The following is a 13,252-nucleotide window of genomic DNA, read 5'->3' as shown; positions in this document are numbered from 1 at the left end:
TCAGCTCAAACGGCGCTCTGTAAAGCATGCTGGCTGCCATGAATGGGAGTGTCAGAGCCAGGAGCAGGTCAGCAGCCACCAGGTTTTTAAGATACACAATGAAGGTTGAGGTGGAGTGCAGGTGCAAGGACACCCATGCTGCTATGACATTGAATGTCAATGCAAAAGGGAGCAAGAGAAAGAAAAAGCATGCGAGAGCAACATCCGTAGTCTGGCTCAAAGTGGAACAATCAGAAAGGAGGTGTGATGTGTTGTTGGCCACCATCTTAATACCTGGAAAAAAAAAAAAAAAAAAGAAAAGGTTCCCTGTTTTAATGCAAGGTTGCACTGATAAGACATTTAATGTGAGAAAATAACGTCTCATGTCACGTAACACTATTGTTCTAATTGTATCTAATATTTTCCAGCGTGCACAGATGGACTGAATTTGCATGTGTCATTTGGTTGAACACACTTGTAACTAATATTTGTCAGCTCTCAACCAAAGCATTTGAATACACTTCAGATGTTGAGCTTGACACTGCCACTTTTGATGCTCAGTGGAAGATATTGGAAGATTTGGATTTGTTTTCACCACTGTGAAAGAGCGCACTGTGTTGTTTTTCTTGATTCACATTGAATAGACCTACAAGAACCTACTAAATTTGGCAAACATTACTCCGATGATCACTGGCAATCCCCACAACAGAACCCAGTTACTTTCACATATAAACTTAGTATAGTAATTATATTTTTGCAGGTAAAATTAGAGGCAAATCAATTATCAGTGAATATAAAGAGACTGGTCACAGGAACAGACAATACTTGTTTGATGTAAATGAATCAAAGCAATAAAAAGTTTTTAACAATTCAATAAATCTTAATTTTAGCACTTAAGCAAGGAGTCTTAAAAACATTTATTCTACATTGTGAGAAATTGTGGTGACTGGACCTAAATCTTTTCCCAGTAATGCACATGGACAGCATGTCTAACGGAATAACCAACAAAATATTATGTTCGATTCTTCCAATCACATGCCATTGTTCTGTTAAGATTTTTATTTATTTATTTTTTTTAAAGCTGTTTTTCAGACACGCCAAAAGTGGTTGTTTCCTTAACCCTACATTATGCAGCCTGGGAGAAGACCTTCACAAGAGAAATTACAAATGTTTCAGTTCCTGAACCAGACTCATGCAAATCTGTGCAAGTGAGCAACTTTGCGTGTGTGTTTCAGGGGTGGACAGTAACAAAGTAAATGTACGTGAGTACTATACTTAAGTACAGTTTTTGAGTATCTGTACTTTACTTGAGTATTATTTTCGGGGGGTACTTTTACTTTCACTTCACTACATTTGAAGGACAAATACTGTACTTTGTACTCCAATACATTTCTATTGATGCTCTCGTTACTTGATACTTTTGTGCTCATCTAACATTACTGTTCATTGTTTTTGTGACACGCACAGCTTTGTTCCAGGTAAGAATATGGCCACAATGTATAATACTCATCCTACCTGGATTATTTCTTCATAACAATTGGCTCATTCTACATTAGATACATTATATATATATATATATATATGTATCATTACCTGGAACACACATTAGCTTGTAGCCGGTGTTTGGGTGTCTTCTGTGGACACAACACGGTCCAACTCCTCATCACTCACAGCTGAATACAGGTCTGTCTTTCTGCACACACACACACAAAAAAACATTAACAACTAGTAATGTCCTGGTCCTTGTGTGGGTTGTTGTGTCTAAAGCGGTCGAGTACTTCTACAAAATTTGCGGTCAATATCTTTGTCAGAAAGTGTGGAATTAACACCAACAACCTAAGTAAATCCCCTCCCATGTCACTCTGTGTTACCTGACTGCAGCTGCAGCCCTCTCCTCTCTGTCTCCTCCTTTCTGATGGAGCTACCGAACTGTTTCTGTCAAAGATAACGTTCTGTTACGTTAAAATTAGAGCTGGCCAGTTAGCTTATGTTACAAGCTAACGGCCCTGTTTCTTACCTTGCTCTACGTTTTTCGTCCCAGCTTCACCGTCACCACCTTTTCAAAAATATTTGTTTAGAAAATTTCTTAACCCTTTATTTTCTTATTCTTCTTTCTTTTCCTTTCCGATCACCGGACTGATGCTGACTGGACATTTTCCAACTGAACTTCAGACAACAGAAAACTGCCAGGCATAGCAACAGTAACCAAGGGGGGCGGGGCTTAGTGAAGGATCGGTGGGCAAACCATTTGTTGGGGGGGGGGGTAGAAAATAAGGAAGAAAACAAATAAGAAGCTTACCATGAAATTAATTAAATAGTGAAATAATGATATATATTTTTACATTTAAAGAAATGGTATATTAAATTCTGTCCCTTTTTCCTCCATAAATAAGTCACCTCAGTGGGTGATTCTGTTCGGTTTTTTTCCTGGCCTAATCTTGTCTGGTGTGGTCTAGAGCCTGCATTAGCCTGGTCCTTTACTCATAACCAATTAACCTAGCCTTGTTCGGCTGCCCACACCGGAAATCGAACCTTGATGGTCTGGCATGGTCTCTTTTTCCTGGCTGTAGTCCAGCCACTCTTCACCAGCTGACCAGCTGCTCCTACCCCAACCCGCGAGTCCTTATTGCCGGTAGGCAGCGCTAACCACTATCCCACCGGGACCACACACATTTACATCACTGAACCATGTTCAGGTGCCCATGTAACCCAGGCGGATTCGCAGTAGAAGAATGGAGGAGAAACTGGTGATGTTCCTACATACATTCATTTTGGTTCAAAGACACCCGTGGGTGACAATTTGCAGTCACACACATCACATGTCGTCTGTCTCTTATTTGACATAACACTCAGCCTCTGTGAACATCACTGTCGGACTTATTATCTTTATATACAGTTAACAGGTAGCGAGCTTCACAGTTGTAATAAACACTTTCTGTTCTGTTGTATTTCTAAGATAAAAGCCTATCTGTCCTGAACAGAGGTAAATCGCTGGAAGACAGGATGTTGGATATACAGAAAGCGCCACCTTGTGGTCAACAATAAACATGCAGCATTTTCTACCTCTAAAATGTCTAAAAACAAAATTACAAACAGTCACACACATCGCTTGTCATCCGTCTCTTATTTGATATAACCTAAACACACAGAGCAACACACATTTCGCGAAGAAAAGAGAACCACAGCCCCTGCACGGACTTCTGAAAAGTTTTAGTTTATAAAACTAATTTCAGTCATAAAAACTTACCGAAAACAACTGGTGAGCATGTTAGCATTCTCTGCAAACATTTTAAATTGCACATTATACCAGATAAAACTTTAACACTGAGAGGGGCTACAGAGGTCTGGAGGACTACGGAGGCTCAGGAGGAGCAAAAAGAAAGCAAAGTGCAACAAAAAGCCCTCTCACGGGTAAAAGGAAAATAAAATTATTTAACTGAGATAAAATTCACAAATCCAGGTAAATACAGGTACATTTTAACTTCTGTTACACTCAGACCGGGAACCGAAGCCGCTGTAAGCTTTATAGTCGGTGTGATGAAACTCCTAGAAGTCCTGTGTTGTGATGTTTGAATAAAGCCGGTCCATGTGTTCAGCTACTCCGTCTGTACTCTTCTGTGTGCGCGAAATTAGCCCGGACTGCTAGTTACCATGGTTACCAGTGTCAACGTGCCAAGCTAAGGTGAAACGAGACTTAGCTTTATAGCTAGCTACACTAGCATAAGCTGAGCTAGCTAAAGTGCGGAGCCGCGACTCTAACTCACACATTCTCGCCGTCATCCTGAATCTATGTCAAGAAGTACTATCATAAAAGGAGACAGAGGAGGAACTACACATGGAGCACACAGCACAGTCTATTAATCAAGGTGAATAGTAGAGACAGCAACACGAGGTAACATACAACACAACCAGCGGATCGGACCTCCACGGACTGGACCCCCAGACCCCCCCTGTGTTTATTGTTTCCATATAAAATGTGTTTTGTACAGACGACAGACTAGACCAGAGGTCTCCAAAGCCGGTCCTGTTTCCTGATTCAGATCAGTGACTCCTGATCAGACTTCAGCAGAGGTTGATGACGACCTGATCATTTGAATTGGGTGTGTTTAACCACACAGTGTTGACCTCCGGACTGGACCACCCCAGAGACTGGTTAAAGTAGGGCCTCTTTAGCTGAAGGTATTTTTGAGCTAGAAACACGTCTCTAGCAGAATCACATCAGTGTGTTGTATAATGACAATAAAGCGGCTTTCCTAGGTATTTGTTTTATACTTTTTACTCAATACTTTTGTACTTTTACTGAAGCAATAATTTGACAAAGCTACTTTTGCTTGTATTGGAGTAATATTTGACAAGGAGTATCTGTACTTTTACTCAAGTAGTGAAGTTGTGTACTCTGTCCACCTCTGGTGTGTTTTCAACTTGTTAAATGCTGCTGCGTCTATGATGTAGTCACTACGTAGGAACTCAGAATTGTTGCTTACTTTTGGCTCAAACTGGTAACACAATGTTGTGTTGTATGTTTATTATCATAATTGTTGTTAGCTTTAAGGGAATTGTGTATTTTGTCATTTTGAAACTAGTAGACACAATTCTTTTGGTTAATGCGGTTTGTAGCACTGGGCAGGAAAGTGCCCTTTTTGTAAACAGTTCCCTAATTGCAGACACTGGTGTATTCTCTCTGTTATAGCTATGGACGTGACAAAGGAACAAGAAAAACTAAATCAGATGATTTATTCTGGCACATTACCCTGCTATCTGATTTTAGTATCCTTATGAAACCATAAATTCTGTATCAGACACCACGTTTCATGCACATGCAGCAATAAGACAAGTTACTGACAAGTGTTTATTTGTAGCCCAAGGCCTGAGGTTTAGTCAACAACTCAGCTGTGTTAGAGGAATGCAATGGTTATATAATGAAATGAGATCAAGTTTCAGTTTGTAAGTTGAAAATGGTAAAATGAACTGAGCACTAGAGCAAAGGAGAAGTTAGTTGCATAATTTCAATCAAAGGCATTGTGTTATAATAATATATTTGTGATGATCATGAGAAGGAATATGTGCTGCTGAAAACACATCACTGTCCCTCTCCAGTCTCTAATGCTGAATATGGATTTGAAATAATGCTCAACATCATCATCATCATCAAATACCACTGCTGCACTGCATAAGTCTGTCATGTCCAGCGGTTTATGTACCGACAGAGGAGTCTCTCAGTGGGGTGCTGCCTGTATCTGGGTCTGACCCTCTCCCTGTCAGCCAGCTACATGACCCAGGAGGCATGTGCAGGGTCTTGAACAGAGTGGTCCTAAAGGACTTACAGAGGAAGAAGTAGATCAGCGGGTCCAGCACAGAGTTAAGGGAAGAGAGGAAAAGTGTACTCTCCTTCAACTGAAAGAAGAAGAGCTTGAGTTTACAGTCAAAGAGAACGTTTCGGGTCTGGCTCAAAGTGTAAGGAACCCGGGCAAAGTGAAATGGCACAAAGCACACAAAAAACACTGCCAGGACCAGAAACACATTTGCGTTCATTTTTCTTGTGGCCTGCTGGGGCGTGCGAGCTGTTCTCCCGCTCGGTGCTCGACATATTGTCCCTCCATCATTGTGGGACTTTGTGCGGGAATAGGATCTGTACAGCTCTTTGGTGATTAGAGTGTAGCATACTATTACAGTCACCAGGTTGCCCCAGAAAATAACTTGGCAGACATGATTTACCACCTCGTGCCAAAGCAGCCCAGCCTCTGTCTTCAGGTCGCTGCACTTGAAATATTTCGAAGGTGGAGTTTTAGATGTCAGGATCATGTTGGGCAGACAGAGGATGAGTAGAAAGGTCCAGATGGCCCCTGAAAGTAGCTTCCGACGGGCCAACCGGGCCGCGTTAGTCCCCCTAAATGGCTTGAGGGTCTTCCTGCAGCGATCAATACTAATGAGGCCAAAGAAGAGGATGCTGATATACATGGTGAGATAGAAAAGCACAGAGGAAACTCGACAGACATATATACGCAGTCCAGTGGATGCCAAGTTGGAGTCTGACAGCACCTGGAGAAACAGCAGTTTACTGTTAATAATGCATTTCAAATTCAAGACACATTTTATTTGGAAGTAAATGGTGGCTCACGCAAGTCAGTCAGTTCTTTAAGGATATAAGTTGCAACCAACTACTTAATAAATGGTCATTAAATAATTTACCAGCTTTATTACTTAATTGTAAGCCAGTCATAAAACAATTTGATGTGCCAAGTTGGGAAAACTCAAATTATTTTCAACCAGGTCACTATTTATTAAGAATTTAACTCTGACTGTTTTATTAACATTCATGACTGCAAAGTATTTATAAATAGTTTCTCGTGGCAACAAAAATGTTATAAATGACATTTGATTAATCTTTTGCTGATAAAAAGCAATATTGTTATAATATTATTAAAAGTGTTCCTCAGGCCAAACCTTGAATGGGAATGTGAAGGTCATGATAACATCTGCAACCACAATATTCTTCAGGTATATGATGAAATGAGACCGCGAGGGGATGCGAAAAAACACCCACACTGCCACGCCATTGAGTACAATCCCCACCAAGAGCAGGACGGAGTAGAGGAGAGGAAAAACCACCGTCTTCAAAATGTTGTCACGGGAACAATTGGTAATGCTGTGATTGCCAGAAAACTGGGGGAAAGTGATGTTTGTCTCCATGAGTGTCTGAAAAAAATACAGAGGAAAATTGTCATGCTTTGAACTTGACGTTACATCTGTCACTGTCAAAGAATCAAAGAATTATCTTTTCTTTTGTGAATCATTTTATCACCACGTACAGTCAAGTACCAACGTTTCTAAATGACACTTATCTCCTTAGTTAGGCTAAAATATTTTTGGCTCCTGTGTCTGGAAATCAGAAAACGTTTTGGCTTGAGCAGAGGCACGGTAGCACCAGAAAGAAGAGAAGAGTTTGAGGGAGGTAAGAAAACAAAGTAGCTTCCACTTCATAGCAGGGCATCGTCAGCTGTCACTCAGCTCCTAATTTGGTTTGAGGCCATTTTGTCTGTTACTCATATTAATATATCATGTAAAAGAACGCAATGTGCAACAAGGGTTTTCTCAGTTTTTGTCATTTGCATATACACTGTATGCCTTTCATCCTGTAAGGGGTGAGAATGTCCATGTATGTTTGGTCAAGTTAATGGAAATAAATATTTTCATAAAGATGAATATCTCTCCATGCGTCCCTTTCCCAGCATTTGCTACACCACAGGAATGGTGGAGTTACCACGTGAAGCTTGGATGGCGCCTTGTGTCTCACACGCAACAGACTAGATGAACATTGTCACCACTGCTCTGAGCACTTTCAATTTAAAACACATTCTTAATTTTTAATTCATGATTGAAAAGATTCTGTCAAAATTAAAATCTAAATGCAGCACTCTTTACATTTAGGGAACCACGAACAATTTTCTTTGTATTATTTCATATTTATTTAGAAATGTTCCAGATGCTCCCTGCTGAAGCTCTTCCTGCAGCCGCCCTCAGCTCCTGCTTGTTGTGAGCTTTATCGGCCTTTAGTTTGGTCTTTGGTCTGAGCAAGTCAACAATGGCCGTCCTCTTTGGTTGGTGTTGCTGAATGTTATAGGATCATTGTTGTCCTAAATCATGAAATGTTATGCAAGGTGATTTTGACATATTTGGCTGAAAGCATTTGATGCCTGTACGCTGCATTCACTGAAAACATCAGTATTCACTATTGCTTTCCTCTTTTTATCCGCTCCCTAAACCGCAATATTTGGTGTCTTTTTAGAAGAAGTTTTTTGGTTTTTTTTTGTCTACAGTCCAGCATTTCTGTTTTTGAGGTTTACCACAGCTTTATATCTTATGGTGAATCTGCTGAATTGTCATCCTATCTTGGTTTTTGACAAAGAGCAAAAGTTTTTTTTCACAAAGTTGCTCAAATCTACGAGCAAAGGGTTGTTACTTTTGACCACTAGAAATTTTAATGTTCCACATGCATTTTTTCATTACTGATGTAAACTTAATCAATTTAACATGGAAACTAAGCAGTTTGATGTAGTATCTGTTATTTTATTCCAAACTGATTGCTTAGAATCTGAAAAATGAAAAATGTTCTAGATGAACTGTCTCCACTAAGGATGGGAAAATAATGAAACTGTGAATAATGTAATATCCTTGCAATCTTGCAGACATTGTAATGCAATTCGTGCTAAGATGTGTCAACCATAAACATCAAACAACAGCGAGCAGCTGCTCAAATATAACAACTGTAAATTTCAATGTTTGCAAATTTGCCTTATCTACTGCAGTAGAAATTAAATGAGAGAAAAGTTAATGTTTTGTTACTGACCTGTTAATTTTACTGACGGATTGGTGAAATCCCAGCGCAGTCCTCAATGCGGTTCACCCTTTTGTATTCTGAAAGACTGTGATCAGATACTAACCATTTGCCTGTGTTCATGGTATCAAGATTAATGGCCACCAGGAAGACTTTCTCTTTGCCTTCTCCTTTCTGTTTCCTGTCAGCTGGAAAGTCAACAGACTACATTATATATATATATATGATTAGTTAAAGTTAAGCACAAACCATAAATTAATACAATCAATCTAACATTTGCATGTCAATGTCATATTTAAGGTGGAATCTGATATTAAGAAGTAACTTAGTAAGCTAGTGTTAAGAAACTCTGAATGCAGTATGATCTTCATGCTCTTAAAATATGTGCAGATGCAAACTAATGCGCTTTTTCCTATTGTCTTTGTTTTGCAATCTTTATTGTGAAATTTCTACTACTTTTCACCACTGCATGTTAATGTGTGTATGACTAAACAAAACATTAGTCATCAAACACATCCTTCTCTTTATTGTCTATAAACAGCTTCTTCCTGAATCCCTATATTCACTTGGTAAAAACCCCAAATTTGGTGCAATTGGCTTTCTGGCAATATAATTCAGTTCCTTTAGAATCAAACAGCTTGAAAATACATGGCAGTAATACCTTTTGTGTAATAGAGGAAAAAAATCTGAAACATTTTTTGGCAGATGCTTCACTGATATTAAACTTTCTCTCAGTGTCAGAGCTCACTGTCACTGTCCTCGAGCCATTGACACATATAGAGTTGTGAAATAAACAACCAAAATGTGTCACCTGACCCTCCAACGCTCCAATCTCCCCTTATGGAGACAGAGAATGAAGAAGCTTCACTTCCTTTTCCTTGCAAGTCATCTGCAATAATATATTGAATAAAGTGACCATTCCAAAGCAAAATATATTTATGGGAGAATTTATCGCTCTAAAATTATCTTAACCAACCACTTATCTGTGATAAAATAACTCAAACGGTCACAAAGTTTTTCTTAAGGCACTCTCAAATTCAACTTGATATTTATTAAGGTAAATTAATACATAATAATGAATTAGTCCGAGTTTCAATGTTGAATAATGGCAAAAATCGAATCTTAGCTGGCATCGCATTCACGCAAATTATGAGGAAGTGAAAGTTAATTGATATGAGGTTGAGGTTATAAAGGCCATTGAATCTAATCTAATCTAATAATTGACTCTTACCCAATAAAAGATCATGACGGTATCGTGTTGATTACAGTTTATGCAAGATTAACGTTTCTTGGTCCCAAAACATGAGCATCATGACCCGCTGCCTTTCATTCTCTTGAGTTAGCATGGCTGTGCTGCAACTTCCTGTGTCTGGAGCAAGGTTGTCTTTGTCAGCAGCATCTGTTTCCTAAATGCACCATTCCTCTAAGGTCAGTGTCTGTGTGCATGACTTGTAACGTGTATAGTTTAACCATATACTGTACATGAGGCCAGTTTTTCAACCCTCAGTATTAAATATAGTTTGCTTTCCAACAGCTGTATTCTCTGCACATCTGGATCTGATCAGGACATCAAACGTCCTGGTGATGACCCACAGCTGTACTTACTGATTTCCAGTTTAACACTCTGCTCTGTTTTCATTTTGGTAATCCAGCTCCAAAATGACGTTCCAGTAAAAGAGCGTTTCTCCAGGTCCTCCTCTTTGTGTTGATTTTTAAAATTTACATGAATCATTCACACAGCAGCATAATCAAATGGTGTGTAAATATACAGCTGCAGACACACAGGCGAAGCTGCGCTATATGCACACTTCACACACATTAATCCTCTCAGACAGACAGGAAGAAGGGAGTGGGGAGAGGAGAAAAAAAAAGAGTGTAACCCAAGATTTGAATGAATTTCCATTTAAAGCCCTCTGAGCCTCCAAAGCCCCATTCCGCAGACCAAAACCTGTACGTACTCATGCACACACTTTTCCACTCTGGGCGTGCTGTTTTCCTCACCTCACATGTCACCCCTTAACTACGAAGTCACTGCTGCTACTTCCCTTTCTTGCTTTCATGCCCAGACCAAAAATGTACTGGTTAGCAGCTATTGTTTTGCCAACGCAATTAAGATGAGAACAGTAGTTTTGAAGCTGGAAAAGCTGAATGAAGCTGGAAAGCAGAAGAAATAAAACATCCACCTCCTCTCTGTACATGTGTTCATGACTTCGAGCGAAAATAGCCTTTCTTTGCATTGGCTGTTGAAAGGCTTCGCTCACAAGCGTGAGTGTGAGGTTTGGGAGAAGGTGATCGAAACAAACCTCGGTGTCCGAGAGCAAACATCAAGCTAATAACAGACTCAGAGCTGCAACAGCTGTGGTCCAAGGAGCCTGGCTGATCCGAGGGCAGGATGAGGCTGAACTGTGACCCTTGACCTCAACAAACAGTCAACAGTTGATCATCCTGTCAGCCTGATGGGTAAAAATGTAACGAAGGCACGTCCTACCAAACTGTGGTTTGTTTGTGACGGTCTTTGTCCTTTTGTGTGCATGTTGATGTGTATATAGATTTCCTTCGGCAGGCTTTCAGATTCGTTTCTCCTCGCGTAGCAAAAATGTCAGGGCCGCACTTTGTTTTGAAAGTGTAAGGTTTCTTTAGCTACTGTGGGCGCTGGTTGCTGTTCAGTGAAGGTTCCCCTGTGTCTGCCTGCCACATGTTAATCCTCACTGACAAATCCATAGCAGCACACGAGGAGGTGCAGAGGGCAACTGAAAAACATATCTTGATCCAGTTTCAAACTTTTATTGAGGATGAAACCACATTTGCTGTCATGCACTATTAGAATATAGAGCACCAATTTCATGTACAGAGCATCTACAGAAATCTACTTCTTCTTTAGTTGATCATTTTACTTCTTTCAGCAGGATCTTCAATGGTAACTGCTGACCTATGCACTTTCTTTAATTTCGTTCGAGCCCCATGTGTCCAATGTGGATGTGTTGACTGTCAGCGTGAAAATTGCACACACACATGAACATCAGTGGGTCCAGCTGGCTCCCAGCTTTAGTTGCTACCAGTGAATGATGTTGCTGATTTCATCCTCAGCTCACATAGAAGTATTTCCTAGCAACTGCTTTTATTTGGGTGTTTTTGTAAATCATTGCTCACCTCTTGGATCTGGTGTATGCATCAGTGAATGACCTACAAAGCTCGACCTGGCTCACACATGAGATGAATTCACAAGTACATCACTTTCATTTCCCAATTCACTGAGGGTTTTGTCAACTTGAGAGTGAAGAAAAGGTGAGAGATTCTGAAACCTCCAACATGTGTTGTCTGTGCTTGTGGCATGACTATATAACACACCGCATTAACTAAAGAGTCACCATCAGATGTATATCCATGTATATATATATATATGTATGTGTGTGTATATATAAAGATGATGGAAAGCCTCAGCTGGTGTAGTCCCTCCATCCATCCATTATCTAGCCCAGTTCCAGTTTACATTTGCCAGGGTACATCCTGGACCGCTCTGCCAGTCTATTTCTGGTCTTACACATAGAAACATACAACCATTCACACTAACATATGAAAACAAAACAAAAAGCTTAGTAGATAAAACAGTCCATGTCCCACAGGCTACACTGAAGCTTTTTTTCTTAAACAGAACCCCAAACCTTTGTGTTGTGAAGCAACAGCGCTCGCTCTTTGTATTGTGCAGAAACATCGAAAGAGCATCAACTCGAGTCCAGACAGGACATACCACACCTTACACAGCCACACAAGGCAAGAAGCCATATGTCTATTTGCAAATGCAATAAAACTGAAGTTGCAACAATAAAAAAAAAAAAAAAAAAAATGCCCCAGGCACCCACTGAAAGTGACATTCTTGCTTCAAATTCTGAGCCAGTGCTTTTCGAATACATCCACTCATGACTGAGAAAGAAAGTTGGAAAGCTGAAACTGGAAAAAAGAGGAACAACAGATTCCTTTGAGAGTCTAGCCGCTCTGAGATACCAGGCATATTTGACAAAGTATCTCTGTGTGCTCAGCAGAGATCTGTGCGCACACAGAGAACATCAGATAGGCCGAGGGGATGGGTGGTCCCTCAATGGTGGGGGATACATGTGCGAAAAGGTCAGTGTCATGTATCGACTTGGTCAGGAAAAATTACACACGAATCGATGAAAGCTGGAATGCACTCTTTGTGAGAAAAGTCTACAGAGCTTAAAAAATATGTCAAGACTTACAGAGAATCAAATACAAGGCAGACAGACATACAGAAGCCCCCCCCCCCCCCCCCCCCCCCACACACACACACACACACACACAAAAAAAAAAAATCATCCCAACAGATGTCATGTCTGCTCTCACTCAATATGAAGCAATATGTGAGAAAATTGTTTAGGGAATGTCTAAAGTAACTTTTATGATCCAAATAGCAACCATTGCTTCAGAAGTAAGCACTGACCTCAAACTAGAATGAGAGTCTGTTTTCCATGTGATGTCATGCTGGTATCTGATGGTGCCATAAGGTGGACAGGCGGCTGCAGGTGGTCTGAACGATGTCACGTAAAATGACTTAACTGCAGCATTTGGTGTAAAACTAAACATGTTGGACTGTCTCAAGGTTAAAACAATTTATGCCTGAATTTATTCCTAAGCCTTATTGTGCACTTATATCAGATGTCTATTTGGATTTGGAGAATAAATGCACAAATTTGAGGATCAGATGTCATCAAAAAGGTTTTAGGAATAACACGGTTAAAATACAGGAGTGCCTCTTGGACTGGATCTTTGGCCCGAGGTGCTTTTCCTCCTAAAAAAAAAATCAAAGGTTGCGTGAACCAGCATGAATGCATTTTATTATACAGAAGAACTGATAATGAGATCGACTGAAGAAAACACACAAATTAAAATGGAGCTGTTCAAAGTTTTCTGCTCCTGTCCTCC

General features: G+C 40.1%; 1 protein-coding gene across 1 annotated transcript; it reads right to left on the bottom strand.

The window, feature by feature from the left end:
- Positions 1–4,725: 4,725 nt before the first annotated feature.
- On the bottom strand, positions 4,726–8,436 carry p2ry12 (purinergic receptor P2Y12). The gene is made up of 3 exons (XM_029517785.1): positions 8,327–8,436; positions 6,424–6,675; positions 4,726–6,018 (listed from the first exon to the last, which is right to left on the bottom strand). Exons 2-3 carry the CDS (start codon positions 6,667–6,669, stop codon positions 5,173–5,175), a joined length of 1,092 nt encoding a protein of 363 aa, XP_029373645.1. The 5' UTR covers positions 6,670–6,675; positions 8,327–8,436; the 3' UTR covers positions 4,726–5,172.
- Between the last annotated feature and the right edge of the window lie 4,816 nt (positions 8,437–13,252).

This window comes from Echeneis naucrates, chromosome 13 (assembly GCF_900963305.1).
Source record: "Echeneis naucrates chromosome 13, fEcheNa1.1, whole genome shotgun sequence".
NCBI classification, from domain to species: domain Eukaryota; kingdom Metazoa; phylum Chordata; class Actinopteri; order Carangiformes; family Echeneidae; genus Echeneis; species Echeneis naucrates.
Note: the sequence above shows the minus strand (reverse complement) of the source record. Positions and strands in the feature narration are given on the sequence as shown.

What these genes read in the sequence shown, in the direction of transcription:
- p2ry12 (XM_029517785.1), bottom strand. Translation starts at nt 6,669, where the DNA reads ATGGAGACAAACATCACTTTCCCCCAGTTTTCTGGCAATCACAGCATT. An exon ending in CCTTCACATTCCCATTCAAG is followed by an intron (nt 6,019 to 6,423) that starts GTTTGGCCTGAG and finishes CTGTTTCTCCAG; the next exon opens with GTGCTGTCAGACTCCAACTT.